The sequence below is a fragment of the Meleagris gallopavo genome, chromosome 2, assembly GCF_000146605.3.
Source record: "Meleagris gallopavo isolate NT-WF06-2002-E0010 breed Aviagen turkey brand Nicholas breeding stock chromosome 2, Turkey_5.1, whole genome shotgun sequence".
In the NCBI taxonomy this organism is placed as follows: Eukaryota; Metazoa; Chordata; class Aves; order Galliformes; family Phasianidae; genus Meleagris; species Meleagris gallopavo.
Window position 1 is genome coordinate 62,292,038 of NC_015012.2, and position 17,984 is coordinate 62,310,021.

The 17,984-nt window shown below is 38.3% G+C and overlaps 1 protein-coding gene across 1 annotated transcript in view; it reads right to left on the bottom strand.

Moving 5' to 3' along the window:
* The window catches only part of SLC35F1 (solute carrier family 35 member F1), a 49,258-nt gene that overhangs the window by 12,830 nt on the left and 18,444 nt on the right, over positions 1-17,984 (bottom strand). The window contains exons 2-3 of the mRNA XM_019613024.2: positions 14,597-14,724; positions 2,635-2,794 (exon numbers count right to left, since the gene is read on the bottom strand). Coding sequence (XP_019468569.1) covers positions 2,635-2,794; positions 14,597-14,677 — 241 coding nt within the window. The 5' untranslated portion in view covers positions 14,678-14,724. The remainder of the gene's footprint in view (positions 1-2,634; positions 2,795-14,596; positions 14,725-17,984) is intronic.

Genomic DNA, 17,984 nt, shown 5'->3' on the forward strand with positions numbered 1-17,984 from the left:
GCAGAGGGTGCACTCTATCCCTTCATCCAGGTCACTGATGAAGATGTTGAACAATATCAGACCCAGCACCAACCCCTGAGGAATACAGCTAGCTATAGGCCTCCAGCTAGGCTCTGAACCATTGATCATGACCATCTGAGCTCTGCCAGTCAGTCAGTTCTCAATCCACCTCAATGTCCACTCATCTATCTCACACTTCCTAGGCTTACCTATGAGGATGCTGAGGGATACAGTGTCCAACACCTTGCTGAAGTAAAGATACACCACATCCGCTGTTCCCCCCTTATCTACCCAGCTGGTCATGGCATCATACAAGGGTACTGGACTGATCAAGAATGATTTCCCCTAATGTCTCCAAAATTAGTTATAAGCACCAGAAAAGTTGCTTATGGACAAACAGGAACAGAGAAAATAATCAAAACACTCCTACTAATACCTGACTAGTCTCCAGCATCATTTGACTCAGAGACGTGGTCTCTGTGTAAACATTACTAGATTCAGTCTCACATTGAAATTCAGCTTTGCATATACTTTGACTAACAGTATGTTCATATTTGTCAATTTATCTTTTTAAGATCTGGCACTTATTTTCCTTTTTGCAATCAGCCATGGAAGATGATGGCACATACCCTTAATTTAAAATAAGCATCAGCACTTTGGAAAACCTTACCGTTGATGCATTTGGTGTTCCACAGTGGATCTAATCATCCCTCACTGAGCTCACTCATGTGGTATTTATTATAACCACTCACTAGCACTTTGGAGAAGTACTGCTGAAAGAGCTTTTGACCTTAGAGTTTGTCTCTGCTGAACTGCTGATACAAAAATATCATCCTTTGCATGTACGAGTCAAACACCACAAGGTCGAACATTTTCATAGAAATAAGAAGGCCCCAAACAGCAGCTTGTGATGGCTCTTCCCCACCTCACTGACGCTCAAAGACTGTGAGCCACAAAATTCACTGATTTCACAGACTGTGGCAAACAAGAGTCAACTGTTCTTGCTCCCTAAAATATACAAATAACAAAGGAGTTTACTGAGGGCAAATACAAATTCACTGCTTTTGATGAATTCCTTTATTTTGTTTGCCCAGTCCCAAGAAATAACCTATAAATGTTGTGGAACATTTTAATGTAAAGTTTCTTGAAATCTTCTCTTTTACTGCCAATATTCATTTTAATTTTCAGGTTTTTAAGGCATAGTTCTACCCCTTCAGCCAACTTAGTCACAACAACTCTATTTTATTCTGCTAAAGAGAATGTGGAAACATATTCCTACATTTCAATACATTTCATTTTGCCATTCTAAGAAGCTGCAAACTCTATCATGTGTGGCTCTGATCGTCTTCTCTATGTAGAAATAAGCATGCACTCTTTCATGTGCAGGTCCAAATTAAACAGCAACAGTGTATGTTAACAGATATTGTTTTTATGGATATATTTCCTAACAGCTATATTCATGCTTTAGTAACTAATATAGCAAATAATATCTGATTATTGCAGCCTTTTTGCAGTGTTTTTCAGCCTTTTCTGCTGATGTCCAATGCCTTGCATGCCTCTGCTGAACCACAACTCACATGCCCAAACATGATGTTTCTCCCAGAACTTAGGGCTGAAAACCCAGTCCCTCCAAATCAGACATTGCTAATGCAACCTTGGCTGCCTGACTCCGCAGTACAGAATATATTCTCTCCTTTATAGGTAGGGTGGAGCTATTTTTGGAGGAGAGCAATGAGCTAAAAGTCTTCAGGACAGAGATAAAAAGGGACAGGGAGATGTAACGAGTACTTGCCCAAATTTCCTTGTTTTGTTCAGTTGCATCTTGGCAAATGCAGATCTTAGAGTGCTTGCATTTGTATTAAGAGGGAATTTTAAACCCAGTGTATTATGTTCAGCTCACAATTCAGTGCTTTTAATTAAGGATGAAAACTGTGCCTAATTGACAGCCTTTGAAAAGAATTTCCAGCCTTCCCACATCATTTGTGTTGGCGCTAGAAAAATCAATGAGACAGAGGAAGTTCATCGATGAAATCTAACTCTGTCTAGTCTACATTAATAGCTATGCACACATTTTTTGTACGATGCTGTGCATGAAAAAGAAGTACACAAGAAGGTACTTCTCAATAGTTATGCATGCAAATCCCAAATCTTTACTTTGAGACTGTGTTATAACTCAGTTAGTACAGTTAGGATGTAGGTCTGGTGTCTTCTAGTATCTAACAAGTGACCTTGTCTCTGTACAAACAAGGAGCAAAGTTAAGCAGCAGTACATAGTGGACAGGAGAGACAGTATACTCAAAGACATAGCCAATTTGGAAAGAAAGCAACTGAGATTTGCTATCCCTAAGCAGAATGAAACTACAAGCATTTAGTTTGTCCCTCTGTATAAAAGATGAGATGCATTGCATGCTCAGAGCAAGTCCATTTGCAGAAGTGGTGAATTTTTACTGTTGATTCATTTTTGTTCTCTATCCCTCCTGACAACACAGCACCCTTGAGTGTGGTAGTGCTTTAGATCCATGAAGACACAGGATTTCCTGCCAACTTCCAATTTTCCGTGCCCCAAACCGAAATGTTCTCATTACAGTTTCTGTGATCAGAACTTTGTAGTACTAGACACTAATCCTTACTCACCTGCTCCTTGCTGTCTCCCAACAAGGACATCTGCTCCTGCCATGCAGCCCATGCCCAGAATGCAGACCACGATCCCAATGAAATGTACTGCCTTGTATCGTACCAGCAGGAAGAACCAGGAGAGCAGTATCACCACTGGGATGACGAAACAATCTAGGAGCTGTAAAGATAGAGAAGAAAAAACAACAAATCAACTGCTAATATTTTGCCCTTAAATTCTAGGATAGATTTCAGAAGACGATAACAGGGTTATTAATTTAAGAATGGCACTTTCTGACAGATAGAAAATGTATATAACTCCATGCGTCGTCCAACAGGCAGATGATAAGACAATACTCTAACTATTCCACTAATTCAGGAGAGATGTTGCTAGCTGTTTTAAGACACAATTGAGCTGTATTGCTCTTTGATTCAGATGCACATTCCAAATCCATGGGAAGGAAAACTGGGCCAAAAGGGAGTCACAGTATTCTCCATCTGGTCTTCACCTCTGGTGATTAAGGGACAGAGACAGAATGTACTTTTCCTGCAGTCTAGACATATGCTTTGATTCAGACGTTTCAGGTCCAATTAGCAGGAATGTTCATAATACACAAGTTGGCCAGATTTTCAAAATCTGGCCATATAAATCAAGGGGCTTTTGCATGCAGAATACTTATGAAAAATTTGTCCCCTGTGGGGACTGTTAGCTCCTTAGAAAAATAGTCCCATATGCCTCTGAAGGAAAAAAAATAAACACCTTGCCTGCAGTGCAAGAAGCTTAGTCTTCCTGCCAACAGACTTGGGTAGGAGCTTTCTCAAATAAGTGTTATGAAATATAACCTTTAATTGGTCTTTTCAGAGATACACAGCAACAAACCTAGAGGATCCACGATTAAAAAAGAAATACACCAAATGTTTGTGAGAGGACTTTGAGATTTTGAGATGAAATTATATTTTAGGAACTATCAGTATGTCACCAAGGAACAAAAAGACCTGAGTAGGAATCACTCAAAGATATTTGAATTTAAGAACATGAATCCCACTTTCTAAAGGCGTATATATAATTAAGAGATAGGATTCTTTTGATTAAGAATGAGATTTAAGGAGGTGTATGGGGTACATTACTATTCAGTGCCATTTGATATAATGGGAACTGGATCTATACAGCTGCTTCTTCTTTCTAATGAAAAGATTTGGATCAAACAGTAATGGGGGAGATTGCAACTGTAGTTCTCAGAAATACTTCTGGTTATTATGACCTTGATTTTACATGATATAATTTGTTTTTTTTTTTTAATTCTCTTTGGGCCTATTATCTGTTCTTTTGTTCTCTCAGAGTGACATGTCACTAAGCACACTAAGGATTATCAAATAATGATCATTACCTTTTCAACTTCTTTGTCTGCTAGTGGGGCTATCTGAAGAGAAACATAATTTTCAATGATTTGATTTTGAAGTCAGTCTTTACCTGTGAGCTACTTATGTCATAAATACTAAATTTAGGAGCTTTGCAAAAATTCAAATCTTTCCTTAAAAAAAAATAAAAATAAAAAAAAAGTTTGAAATACAAGAGTATGCAGTTGAATTGCATTCTTTTCAAAGCTTCCCCAGTTAGTCAGTGGCAACAGTCTTTAGAAGAGAAAGGGCTCACCAGCAGGGCCACACAGCTCTCAGGTGGTTCATGCAGTCCCAAAGAACAGCAGAACTGATGAGGAAAATTACAAATTGGAAAGTTCTATGCTGAAAGAGCGTTCTGCATTTAAAATGAGAGCTAATAATTTAAAATGCATGACAAAGCCTCTTTACAGTGAAAACCACCTCCACCAGTCCTCAAAATGCAGTCCTTTACAGAAAGGAACAGGGGTTGAAAGTCCAGCAGAACTGGAGCAAGTTCCTTTGTTTTTACGCAACATTTGCTCTGCCACTGAAAAGCCTACGATATATACAGGACACAACTGACCTAACACTCAGTAACTTATTTTTTAAAAGCACACTTGGGAAACATGACTTCAACACCTGAATTTTTTTTCCTAGACAGTTTGGAGCTTATTGGGATGTTTCCCTGCTGTAACTTTGTTTCTCTCTCCTGGAGGGCTCTTTTCCAGTCAGACTTGGGAAGGAAACAGTGGCCAACTGAGATTTTCTGACAGCCATAGCAACTGTGGACCTATTGGTGGCTTCTGTTATCCATCAGATGATACCTGGGCACATAATCACAGAGAGAGAGAGACTGAGTCACTTGGGTCCCCGGTGTCAGCAGTTCTTCCAGTCTGCAGCCCAGGTCTGACAAGAGGCCAAACTGCAGGACTGAAAGGACCAACATCAGAAGCTGTGCTGCTGGGAGCACCTCCAGGGGCAGGACTGCCAGGTGTGGGCATTACATTGAGGCATTTTTATGGGTGAAGTGACGCATGGCCTTCTCGTGTCACTGGGAGGAGAGACAGGCCATAGCTAGCCAACACTGACATCACTGCTGTATGAACAGCATTCTCTGCATTTTTATCAAGCATTGTGGATTTCTGAACTTCAGCACAGTCCTAACACATACCAGTAAGAGATAACACGCCTGAGGGATGCTCTCTTCAGCGTAAACCTTGGGATATGAATCCAACTGAACACCTCTGTTCTCAATTACAGTTCATGTCATCACACCTGCGCACATGCTTTTTGTTAGCAGCACTAGCGCACATTTGCTGAAGGTGGAGGGAAGGTGTGAAGCAGTGTCTCCTGACATTGCCTTATATCTATCCCCGAAGGTCTGTGTCTATCTCATTCCCATCCACTGCAGTGCTGAACAGGTGAGCTTAACTTACTGCTAGTTTGCATTAAAGCCAGATGGAGGAAACCAAAATCTGCTACCAATAAGAGTCGCTTCTACCTGGCCCAGAGCAAGTGGCTTCTACTGTGTCACCAGAGAGTTACAACAGCTCAGTTAACTTTGTACTAAAGAAGAGAAAGAGACATCCTAATGCTAAATTCAGAGCTGGACACAAGTGAAATAGCAGCAGCCAGAGTTACTGCACAGTCTGTTCTCATCTCCAGCCTGTGAGCAAGCTCTGCTCCACACACACACATACACATACACAGACACAGACACATACCCACCACCTTGAAGATGACTGACCATGCCTGAGACAGTACAGAGATGCATATACTGCACTTAATCATAGAGGTATTTCAGAAACAGCTTATCACCCATCCACTACCACTTACAGCTCCTATTGAAAAGCTACTGTATGCAAACAGCTTTCCACTTCTATTTTGTGCAAAGCTGTCAAGTGATTCTCAGTTACCACTGAACACACCACTTGATTTTGCAAAGTTGGGAGGTCCAGAACAACTTTTTAAGAACAGATTCAAGAATATGAAGATGTCACCTTTCAGCCATTAACTACCATATCTCAAGAGACACAGAATGACCGTGTGGGTATTTTTAACCCCTACTGTCCGAAATACAGTCCTTGTCCACTTTCTCAAGCAGGACACAGCCCAGTATGTTCACTGTGGGACAGATGCTCTGCTTTATTTACCCTGGGCTCGGCAGACAAAAAGAGCTTTTTCTTGAAATAGAAATTAGGATGCTAGTATGATTTCAACAACCAGTTTTAAATACTGTTTCTATCTGCAGCATTTGTACTTCAACATGCAAATTCTCACTAAGAGTCTTTTTGAGGAAGATTTTTAAAATTCATCTAATTCCATAAATATTTAAACACACCTATGCTTTCAAGTATATGAAATTGTCTCTTTTAAGCACTAATTTCAAGGGAAGCATGAATAGAATCTGTCACAAACCAGCAATGCTGTCATCAGCTGGAAAACATTGCTTTGGAGCCAGCAGTCCAAGGTCTGATCCACAAAATGTTATTTGCAGTACTGCAGCATCAATAGATATAAAGAGTGAATGCAGATAACATCCACTGACACCACATAATTCTTGAATCGTGCCCAGTTTACACTTGAATTTAACAATGGAATAGATAGAAACAATGGGGTGGATACCTTATCACAATGTGAGCATTAAGATTACATGGGGTATATTGCTAACTACTGCCTTACATTTCACTTCTCCCAGGCTATATTCACACTGCCTTTCTTTTTCCTTCAGACATACCTGCCTAGTAAAAGAAAAAATGCACATACCTTCTCCAGACAAAAGATGTGCCATCACTGATTGCCTGATGTGATAAGGCTTTCTTGAATTCTTTGTTGCTTTTTCTTTTGTCTGCTACTAATCATTGCAGCTAATAAAACACATTATACCTAATTGCCATTTTTCTGACTATAAAGCCTCAACATTAACAAAGATAAACTATGTTTGGCTTGAATTTCATTTACAGTAAATAAAGGTCAGTCATTTACCAATATTTCCCTAGGAACAGTCTTCTATACCTTCCTTCTTTTTAATTGCTTATTCAAAAGGTACTGCAAGCACCCTGTCATTATGTTAAATTAATGAGTGACCTGATTTCAGTCAAAGTTATCAGATCACACAAGTTATCAGATCTCAGTAATCTAAAGGAAAACATATTTCTTATTTTGCTATGGAAAGATATTAAAACTGATATCAAAGTGCAGTGCAGACAGCTTGAACATTTTGTATAGAAGGAGGCAGAAGAACATCTCTTTGCTTTGACTCTGCTATGTTTTTCTCTCTTACTGAGAGCTCTGAATCAGGTCACTTGAGAAGTCAGGATTTAAAAACACCTTATCTACTGATACATAATTTTACAGAAACTACTTGATAATAAGAGAATAGTGTTGCTTTAGAGAATGAAGACTCTTATTTGATTCTTAAAGATATCACATTGCATCCAAGTCTGTTGATACACAACGTTGAAATTTATTTCCTCTGTTTGTAGAAGTACACCCACTTCTTTACACTACTGATTCACAAAAAATAAAAAAATAAAAAAAATCTCTTGCCACCAATAAACACCCAGCTTCTGATCTCACAAATTCAGCAAGTGCCTGCCCATATCGAGCAAGAACGTGCTGCTAGTGTTTGGAAAGTGGAGCTGGCAAGTTTTAGAAAAAAGGTCTGTAATACAGAGTGTGAACTGCTGATCTGTAGCCATATCAAAAAGAAAAAAGCTGGTCAGCAAACTTCCTGTGGGAGCAGCTGAGCTGAATCTTCCTTTTTAATCATTCATTGGATTTTTTCCCCCCAGTAATAAGCTCTTTTTATTTCACATTAGGGGTTTCTCATTAGCGCTGCCCTCAAGCAAAGCATGCAGAGAGTCAGCTGTATACCCTCTACTCAGCTTGCTCTCTAGAGCAGAGAGATCAGTGAAATCAGTGTCACAGCCACACAGCTTTGTATTGTCACGTAGATGTTATGGCTACTGAAATTCAGCATGAGAACTGATAAGTTTAATACAAAAGCAAGTTCAGTATCCAGGAAGAGACACACCTTTCAACAAGTACTTTGCTTTTCAGCCTAAGAAAGAAATGGTTTGCCACTAATTCCAGCAATTTTTTTGTTCCAGTTTTCCCACTGCTTTTACAATGTCACACTCACCTGATTCACTCCATGTTACACATGCACAAAACCAGCTGAGATGTAAAACCTCAGTGAGCTGTCTGCCTTTGGGCTGCCCCCAAACAGAACTTTCTGTAAGGAAGGTGTGGATGCTGGTAATGCTTCTGGCAGATTTATTTTAAGCAATTCAAATTAAAAAATGAAGCACTGTTTTTACCTTTTGTGTTCTTTGTATTTCAAGTAGATGTATTTCTACTTGTTATCATAACCATATCACTTTTTTCCCATGATTTATGTAACCACAGATTTAGTTTAAAAACTGTTCATTACTTCATCATGCCAAAGCATAGAGTACTACAGGTAGGAAGATTGATGAAAGAATCAGTTAGCAATGTCATCTGCCTACAAAACAATGTAAAAATGTTTTGCTTTCATGCTATGGAAGAAACAAGAAGACTTCTCCCAGTATGAAGCCTCTTTAATATTTTGCTCTTGAGATTTCTTAAACTATTTTCCTTTGGGCCACATGACTAATATTTCTATAACCATTCCCTTCAGCTCCATTAATTCTTTTCCAGGATTTCCTCCTTTTCCCTGCAGATGCTGAAACTACTTCAGAATATTCACTAGTGAAAGTCCTTCATCTACACCAGCCATGCACACATCAACACCTGAGATGAGGATTATTACGGCTCCAAATTTTTGTGTACGTAAAAGGAATTCACTGAAGTCATACAGATGTTTAAAATGACAAGTGGTGGTCACATCAACCCAGAGTTCCTCTGCTCTCAATACTGTGTATACTCTTTATTGTGAAATTGAATAATTTCATCTTGACTCCTCTAAAAAAAATATCTTAGGACACACCTCTTCATTCCTTTCTTCTTTTCACTACAAACACTGCAGCTACGCTTATGTAATGTCTGCTCAAATACCACAGTCAAGGAAGAGTACAAACAAATTGACTCCTGAAATAGAATTTCCTTTAACCAGCTTCCTCCTTCGACTGCCTCCATCATTGGCAGAAGATCATTCTAAGACAGCAGATGGTTTCTCCAGCAGTCACATATTTCTGTAGAAAAAAACATATTTTCTCTTTTGCTTCTGTCCAAGTAAGAAGACTGGATATAGATTTTGAAGGCCATTTTCTCAAGGTTACCAATTAGATACTTCTCTGTGTCATACTGTAAGGCATGGTTTTGGAAAATCGAGATAACTCCTGTAGCAAATACTCTGCTTTTGCATTGCACCTGCAAGAATATGCAAAATGGGCACAGAATGCCAAATTCTCTGCTGTTGTAATGGGCACAGCTTCACTGACTTTAAGGAGATTTTGCATATTTATGTTAGGAAAATGCCTGGCTTGGGGTAAATCTTGCCATTAGAGAATACCTAGAGCTAAGCTGATTCCAAAACTACATAGAGAGACTGGGGAGGTAGGGGGGGAGCTGGTTTGTGAACTATGAGTGCGTAACCATCAAAAGACAGCATAACAACTCAAAATACAATAAAAAAACAAATGCCAGATACACCCCACAGATTCTCCCAGTATACATGTATAGTAGGCACAACAGCATTCTGCAAACCTGGTTAACAGTGCACGTTTTCTCTCACAGCCCTGAAGCAAAACAGGAAAATATGGCCAAGCTTACATGCATGGGGATTGGGGGAGGAAGGGAGGGAGTGTTCTCTCTGCTTCCAAGATATTTCACGTTAGTGAGCACTAGGCAAAGTGGATTAACAGCTTCAGTATTGCAAATCCCATGATCATCACTTCCCAGATGATCATCACTTCCCAGATTTGCTTCAAAATTATCTCAAATCTTCTGCCTCAATGCACATCGAGTCCACAGGGACTAAAAACAAAGCAAAGTCTGCCATCCAGCACTCCTATAATAAGCATCTACTGCTGACTTCTCTCCTTTTTTGGTGGCAGTTGTTGAGGTATGAAAACTGCCACAGGTAATTGGAAGTATGATGTACTGCTGAGGCTCACAGTGATCTAAGAGTAGTTGAGAACATAAGAATCATAGTTTTATTGTCTGTCTCCTGGTGTCTATAAATCCTAGCTTTTACTACCTTTGTTTTCATCATGCCAATCAAAGGCTTGATTGCCCAAGGAATAAATTACCAGATAAATCGCTATGTGAAAATATAGCTCTCTCTTTGACAGTGCTTATTTTTTGTGATACCAGATGCACATGCTACATTCCACTATGAAAGACATTGCACATATAGTTCAATGATGTCACACCACAGAAAAGGATTGCATTACCACTAGACAGAGTAAATCAACAGCATAATATGGAGAACAGTGTATCTGCAGAAAGGAAAGCTGTGGGGATGAAGAGGGAGAAGGGAGGACAGCTGCCTCATAATGTAGCCTAATAGGATGAGAAAGTACTTACCTGGAAGCTTACAAATTTGAAAGTCAAAGTCCAAATGTAGTTTCAAACCAATTATATTATTTACATCTAAATAGTTGCAAGAACTTCAGAATCTTTTAATTCCCTCTGGGGGAGCCAATTTTATATGCCATGTAAGTGGTGTCTCTAACAGCAGTCAAAACATACTTCTTGAATAATTATAAAAATTTCCACAGGCCTACACCAGAGCTGTGTCAAAATCAGGGATAAATATGGAAAGCATTACCACAGGCAGTCCTGAAAATTAGGTGTATAGTTTTAAAATAAAGTCGTAGGTTCGAATTCCAGTATATACTGGAGGCTTTAGTGCAGTTCTGTACCTGCTACAAATGACATTGAAAGGACTGCAATAATTAGTGTAAGTTAGATCAAAACATCAAAGAGAAAATAAAAATAATTTTACAAGGTTTTGGCTACCTGCGAATCAGGACAAATGCAACTGGGAGCATTAAATGTGACTGATCTCTAGGAGTTCTTGAACAGTGTGTTTTTGGAAGTCTAAATTAATCCATGGACAAACTACTTTTGCCTTCTACGTGATGTATTCTCAATTTTTAAATGAACTCTTTAGAGGACAGTCTTCATTTGCAGGATTGCTGTTCTAAGAATTTTCCTTGATGTAGAATGTTGAGTTTCAGTCGCCTCCAGCTGAGATAGAATTAACTCAAACTCCTTGTATCAGCTACTGTTTTAACAGCTATGACTATATGTAAACAGTAGCTCTACAGTTGCAATTTGGAAAGCACTCCAGACTTTCTGTAAGCACTTGAGAAATGCTAAGATCATATCTAACAAATGAGTTCTTCAGGGCACTTTGGTGCAAGAATACTTAGCTTTTGAATTTTAAAATGGAAGTAGATGTTAAGGTGGCAAGTTCCAGGAATACAGAAGCACTCTAGGCATACAAGGAATGAACTGGAAGCTACAAAGGAGCAACCTGAACCGCTCATATCCCAAGACCATGCCCTTGGCATCAGGTTAGTATACACAGACCAAGGTGTGCTAGCTGTCTACAAGCATTTTAGCTATATATAGAAAATTAGGTGTGGATTTTTATATATTTTTTGAATTGTTCTATTATAATGCTGATGGACTGCACTCCAGGTACCTAAAGGATATCTTGAATTTTATACTTAGCAAATGACTGAAACCTTGGATTCTGAAATGTAAACAGTGCATTGGATGTTATGATGGAACCGAGCAACACATTTTCAGGCAACAATTATACAATAATTGAGGATTTGAAATAATCTGAAGGACATCAAAAAGCAAAGAGTAGGTAACATATCCATCTCTGGCTTATGCTTGTGTGTCCTGGTTCACTGTGGTTCTGAAGGAAACGTGAAATATTTTAGGAAATTTTACCAGGTATTTCTGTTTTCCCAAACCAAAATCTCTTTGAAAATAAAACAAAACAAGCAAACAAACAAACAAAAACTTTAAAGTGTCAATTAGAAAAGATTTGAGTATAAAAAAAGTGCGGGAAAGTAGGGCAAAATTTTCAATCTTTTTCCCTAAACCATAATGAGATAATGTCCGCTGGGGGGAAAAAAAGAGATGGAGTTTAAAACAGAAACTTCAAGAGTACTGAGAGTTCAGAGCTACTTGGAAAACAAATGCTGAGTACTCACAGTTGTGCAATGAAAGGAGAACTGTAAATCAATTGTAATGATGGTATATAATGGTTTACAGTTAGACTTTCTTTTTGGCTGGGAGTAGATTATTTTTTTTTTCCTAAAGGCACCACAAGACCATTACATTCACTTGCTAGTTTTGTGTGATGGAGCAGGGATATGGAAAAGCATATGCTGTAAAACCGATTTCCTAATGAAAGGGTCCCATGTATCGCCCCTATAAAAACACTGCAAGATTTCTCATTTACTAAGGGTCAATTTCAACCTGCTGGTAAGTCTAAAATATTAAAAACTTATTTTCTCTCCATCAAAAAAGATTTGGTGTCAGTGAACATTTATGGCCTCTTATATAGTAGTGCTCTCCTCAGAATGAGGATTTTCTTCTCCTGAAGAGAGTAGACTGTTTGCCTTTTTTGATTCTAGGAGCAGCTTGCTTTTGTACATCTTTTATTTTTTTTTCATATCAGTTATACCAGTGTTTCATCTTCAGCTGAAATAGGGTGTTGTTTGTCTACAACTCACAAAATGTGTCATTTAATTCAATGTCTGAACAAATGACCTCATCCACTAACCTATGGGTGTCCAACTTTTTGTCATGTCTGGGCCACACTGAGTGAAGAGGAATTGTCTTGTGCATATAGAATATATACATAGTTACTTATAAGTCAGTGTATATAAGTAGTGAAACTTATACATTTTTGTTGTTTTGTTTTTTTTTATTAAAGTACAGAAGAGCAAAAAAATTTAGAACTATTGGGATATTTGAGCCTATTTTTGAGAAACTAATGCATCAGTCTGGTTTGATGGCAGTGAATGCAATCATTAATAAGCTCTCATGGTGCTCATCAGAGACTTTCGATGAAATTATTCAGCAATCTTGAAACATATTCTTAAATTCCTTTATCAAAACAGAAAACTGAACTGCATATATTTTGCTGCTCATAGGACTGTGTTCAGCCAGTGTATCAAGATGCACAAAATTATTTGCCATAACTTGAATTAGAACTGCACTGAGCCCTCCCTGTGACTTGGTTTCAGACAGCATTAAGAACTCACTGATGTGTGGCTGTTGTTGAGCAATGGGTGTGCACCTGGGACTGGGCCTGGCTGCTTGGCATGGCAGAGATGCTGCCACAGTGGCATGAGGCAAGGGGTGTCCACAGGACAGGCTGGGCTGCAGGGCTGCATATGGCCTGCAGGCTGTGGGTTGGACAGGCCTGTTCTAACTATTCTGACCGTATCTTAGGTTTTGTTCACACTTAGAAGCTCAATCAAATTACGACAAGAAGTGAATTAAAAAAAAAAATACATATATATATATACACACACGATATATATATATATATATATACACACATGTATATATGTATACGATATTCCTGAGTAATATGACGTGGATAAGTCTTAAAAGTATTATCAAGTTGTCTGGACAAATTTTGAAGAATTCTCAAACCAGTACTCTGACAATAGAGGCATTTGTGAATATCTAGTATAAACCTTGGATTCATAGGTTTGTGTTTTTTTCTATTCTTGCTTCTTATTGAGCTAAATACATTCAGTATTTTCCAATATAACTTGTTCAGCTATGGAAGAAATATATTCCTAATTAGCTTTGGTTTTGCAGAACATTAAGTGTTGCTCCAGTATTTTACTGTCTCTGAAGCAAACTCCAGGCAAACAAGGTGCAAAATAACCTGAACACTATCTAGTGTTGCCCTGTGATTTACAGATAACATAAAAAGGGAGTAGGTTTGCTTTAGAGCAAGTAGCAATGAAGAATGTAATGATTTCCCAAGACAGACAATTTCCAGTCTCTTAAAAATGTTTCTGTTGTTTACTTCTGTATTTAAATGGGAAGAAGACTCCATCTTTGGAACCTGTATTTAAAACATACAGGTTGATCTTTGGAGAAGTCTCTACCATAGTTTTTATTCACTCCATTTTCAGATTTTAAGGGACACACTTTGATAGCTGCAGTTAAGGTATTATATATAACTATTATATAAACTATTATATAACATAATGCATCTCTCTGCTTGTATTTCTTTATCACAGCTGCATTTATTTTACTTAATGATAAGTTTGACAATCAGGTCTGATTTCAGAATCCTAAAAGAAGCATTTACATTTTTTCCAAGTACAATTTGAAGAGAGAAAAAAAAAATGTCATACCATCTGAAAACAGTTCCTTGAAGGAGCAAATTAAGTAATTGGGTAAAAATGTGATTGCGTGGTTTAGCACTGATAAACAAAATGAAAGCCACTATGCTTTTGTAGAGTTTGGAAAACACGGAATACTAAAACTAATGCAATATGAAAAATTATGAGATGGCATTAAAAGCACGGAGAAGACATAGAAAAGAAACAACTGTCAGTGTGCTGAAGACAATGGAAGCTGTTATATTACCTCAGAAAGGGAATATCCTTTATGTACTTACCTGTACACTAGTAAGAGTGGTGTATTGATAAGCTTTTACTACCAGGTAATTGGCTTCTATATCTACTATCCCCAAGATCATGTACTTCCACCATCTCCTTTTCAAAATTGCCAGCAAGTTTTCTTCTCCTGCGGTTAAAAAAGAGAAAAAAATAATTATGTAAAAGAGGTAGATTTATGTGCACAAGGTATCTGCATGCCAAGAGAAATTATCTAGAAGATCTCTTGCAGTTACAATATGCAGTTGAAAAACACTATGTATAGCTAGGTACTGCCAGGAAATGAAAACTAGCACATCCTATTTGTCTTGCAGATATTTTATAAAACAGCTTGGCAAAGTAATTTGTGAAGGCCAGACTGTTGCTTCAATTGAGATATAAACAATGCTAGGAAAAACATGTGAAGCTCGGGTAGACTTTAAGTGTGTTCTTAGCTCTATTTTTATGCATGCACATATATATGTATGTATAAAACAGTAAAGAATAGAGCTTCTTATTATATATACTTACACTCTCCATACATACTGATAGATGCTTCTTGCCACAAGTGAGAGATTACCAATATTTGTAGCTACAGTGAAATATGAGAAAAGGACAATGATAGGATACCTTTTGGGTGGATGGCAGATCCTGATTAAAGGATAGCTATTATGACCCTAGAGGTCCAAAGTATTTGACCTGTTCGGAGAAAGGTTGCACTGAAACAGACAGTGTGACAGGTTGCACTGCTCCCAGGACCAGTTTCTGAAGGAGCAAGGTTTGTTCCGTAACGCCTTGCATGGGAACCCTGCCAATCACCCCATACTTAATTTCTACTATGTGAAGAGTGACAGAACAATATGACCTGCAGATCAAACCCACAGCTTTCAAAAGGTCAAAGGAGTCTTCACTCTAGGCTAGGGATTATTATTGTTCTCAGTGCAAATGCTCATTAGTGAGGGGTAGGCAAGCCCGCTACTTATTTGCATTACAATGGGCGAACTGATAGTGAGCTCAGTAAAGCTTTAAGTCTTTGAGAGTGTGCAGCCCTAAGAGGGATCTAAGTGGGACTGACCCCTACTGTGAAAGTGTCAGAAACAGAATTTGAACTGTCTTGCAAGTTAAACAAATGCACTATTTTGAGATTTGTCCAGGTTGATGCAGCCCTTCTAAGTGTCTGTGATCATCAAAATGGGTGGTGGAAAATACTGAAGAAAGGAAACATTACCTTCAATTGGCACTAAAACTTGTTCAGGCTTTCCAACTCTCCCTCACCATTATCCATCATTAGAAGTGTGTTCATTCTCTGGTTCAAATGGTGATATGTGTACTACTATACTGTAAGAAATGGCAGGCTTTCTACTGTGCAGGAATATCTCAGATTTTATCAGATGCAACCACAGAAAAATGGATAATAACTTCAGCAGTTCATTCAGAATCTGAGATGCCAAATCGTGGCTCCACTGAGTGACTTGAGTGGATATTTACCTGAAGAAAGCATCTGAATCATTTGACACTTGTTCATTAACAGATAGTCACATATATGCACACTTATAGGGAGATATTATTAGGCAACAACCTAATTACTTGCTGCAGTGATGATGACACTGAGTGTGAAATCATAAATGTTAAATCTTTCCTTCCTGTCCTTCTTTCCTTCCTTCTCTCTCTTCCCTTTTTCTATTTCTTCCTTTCTCTCAACAGGCAGCAGAGAAATAGAAGAAACAAGATGCTGAGGAGGCTAATTATTACAGACTAAATAAGAACGATTCAATGGTACATTCACCCATATCCCACTGTCACCACCAACTCATACAAGAGCTTTCACTAAAGAGAAATTCCCTCCCTTTGTTTGTACTGTGATTCAGGAACAGTGCATTTCAGATATGAAATAAATTTATGTATTTGTTATGGTGACTTGAGTATGCAGAAAGTTTTAGATCTTTTTGTATCTTTTAGATCATTTAGGGAGGTGTTTTCAAAAAAGCTTTTAAGATGAGATGTCCTAACTCCTACTAAAATCAGTGTAATGCATGCAGATAGATCCTTCCCAGGTAATGAAACTCTCTCTAATTTTTATGCTGCCCACATAATACCTTTATAATACCATTTGAAAAACACCAACGCAATGGAAAGGCTGAAAAGGCACCTCAGTGCAAATTTTGAGAATGTTTAAAAACCAAAGATATCAAATTATCAGACAGTATTAGGCTCCCAGTGTTATTGCAGTCCTTATTCCAAAAGCGAAAATCCCACCTAAGTCTGGTGTTTCCACTAAGACCCACACTTACAAAGCAGAAAGAAGCAGCAGGTTCAAGCCCTGAACATTGCATTTGACTAAGACTATGAACAAATATCAAGGGGCATTTTGGTGCCTTTGGTTTGCCAGTGACTCCTTTTTCCAGCTTCAATTTCCAACCACAGATCACTGTACTGCTCAAATGTAGACAAATTAATTAGGTGTGGAAAGGAATGGTCATGTGTTCTGGCTAAAGGGTAAAGTCAGGATTTCCATAGGTGGAAAATAAATCTTTTAAACTTTAGCTGATATTCATGATTCTCCCTTTTGCTTTTTCAACCCTTTCTAGATTAATGACAGAAATAAAAAAAATAAGTGGCAAGTGGTGTTTTATCTTTGATGTAAAGCTCTGAGATGTTCCCAACCACAAAAGATCAAGTTGAGCTGAGAAGACTCTGCAGACAAAAGGTAATGACGAAATGAATTTATGCAGGCACCATACAGCTTTGATGAACATTGGTTTAGCTTCATAGCAAGTGTCTTTGTCTGACCCAGTGGAAAGCTGAGAGATGCACAGGCATTCAGCATGACAGAAATAAAACAGAGAATGTATTCCTGGAAGAAAAATCTTGTGCATGAACTGTATTTCTCTGTGGAACACACTCAGTCTTTGCTTCCATTCACAGGCTGTAATTCATCATATCTGGTATGTAAGAAACGTTCGGTTTCCGACATGAGTCCCTTTGTTTGTATTGCTGTTATCTTGTTTGACTCACTGTTAGTATGGGGGATGTCAGTTGTTCACTATTCTTTGTTTTTAGCACTGTAATCAAAATTCATAGAGGGAATTAATTTGAATTGCTCTTAAAATGGGAGAGTTTATGTGAATAGGGCAGGGAACAGAAGATGATCATCTGCAGTGGGTGTCAATCCAAAGCTACGTACAAATCAGGAGGAGGTAGGCGGAGTCCTTGTTTGGAGATGGGGCTGAAACAAATTCACCATGCTGAAAGGCGATCATTCATAGAGAGTAGAAGGCAATGGTTTCTGTGGAGATGTGTCTGTCAGGAGAAGACCTCTGGATACTGATCACAGGTGGCATCCTCAGTGAATACAGTATCAACAGAGAGAAGAGTAATGAGACTCACTCACAGTTAGGTAGATTAACCTCT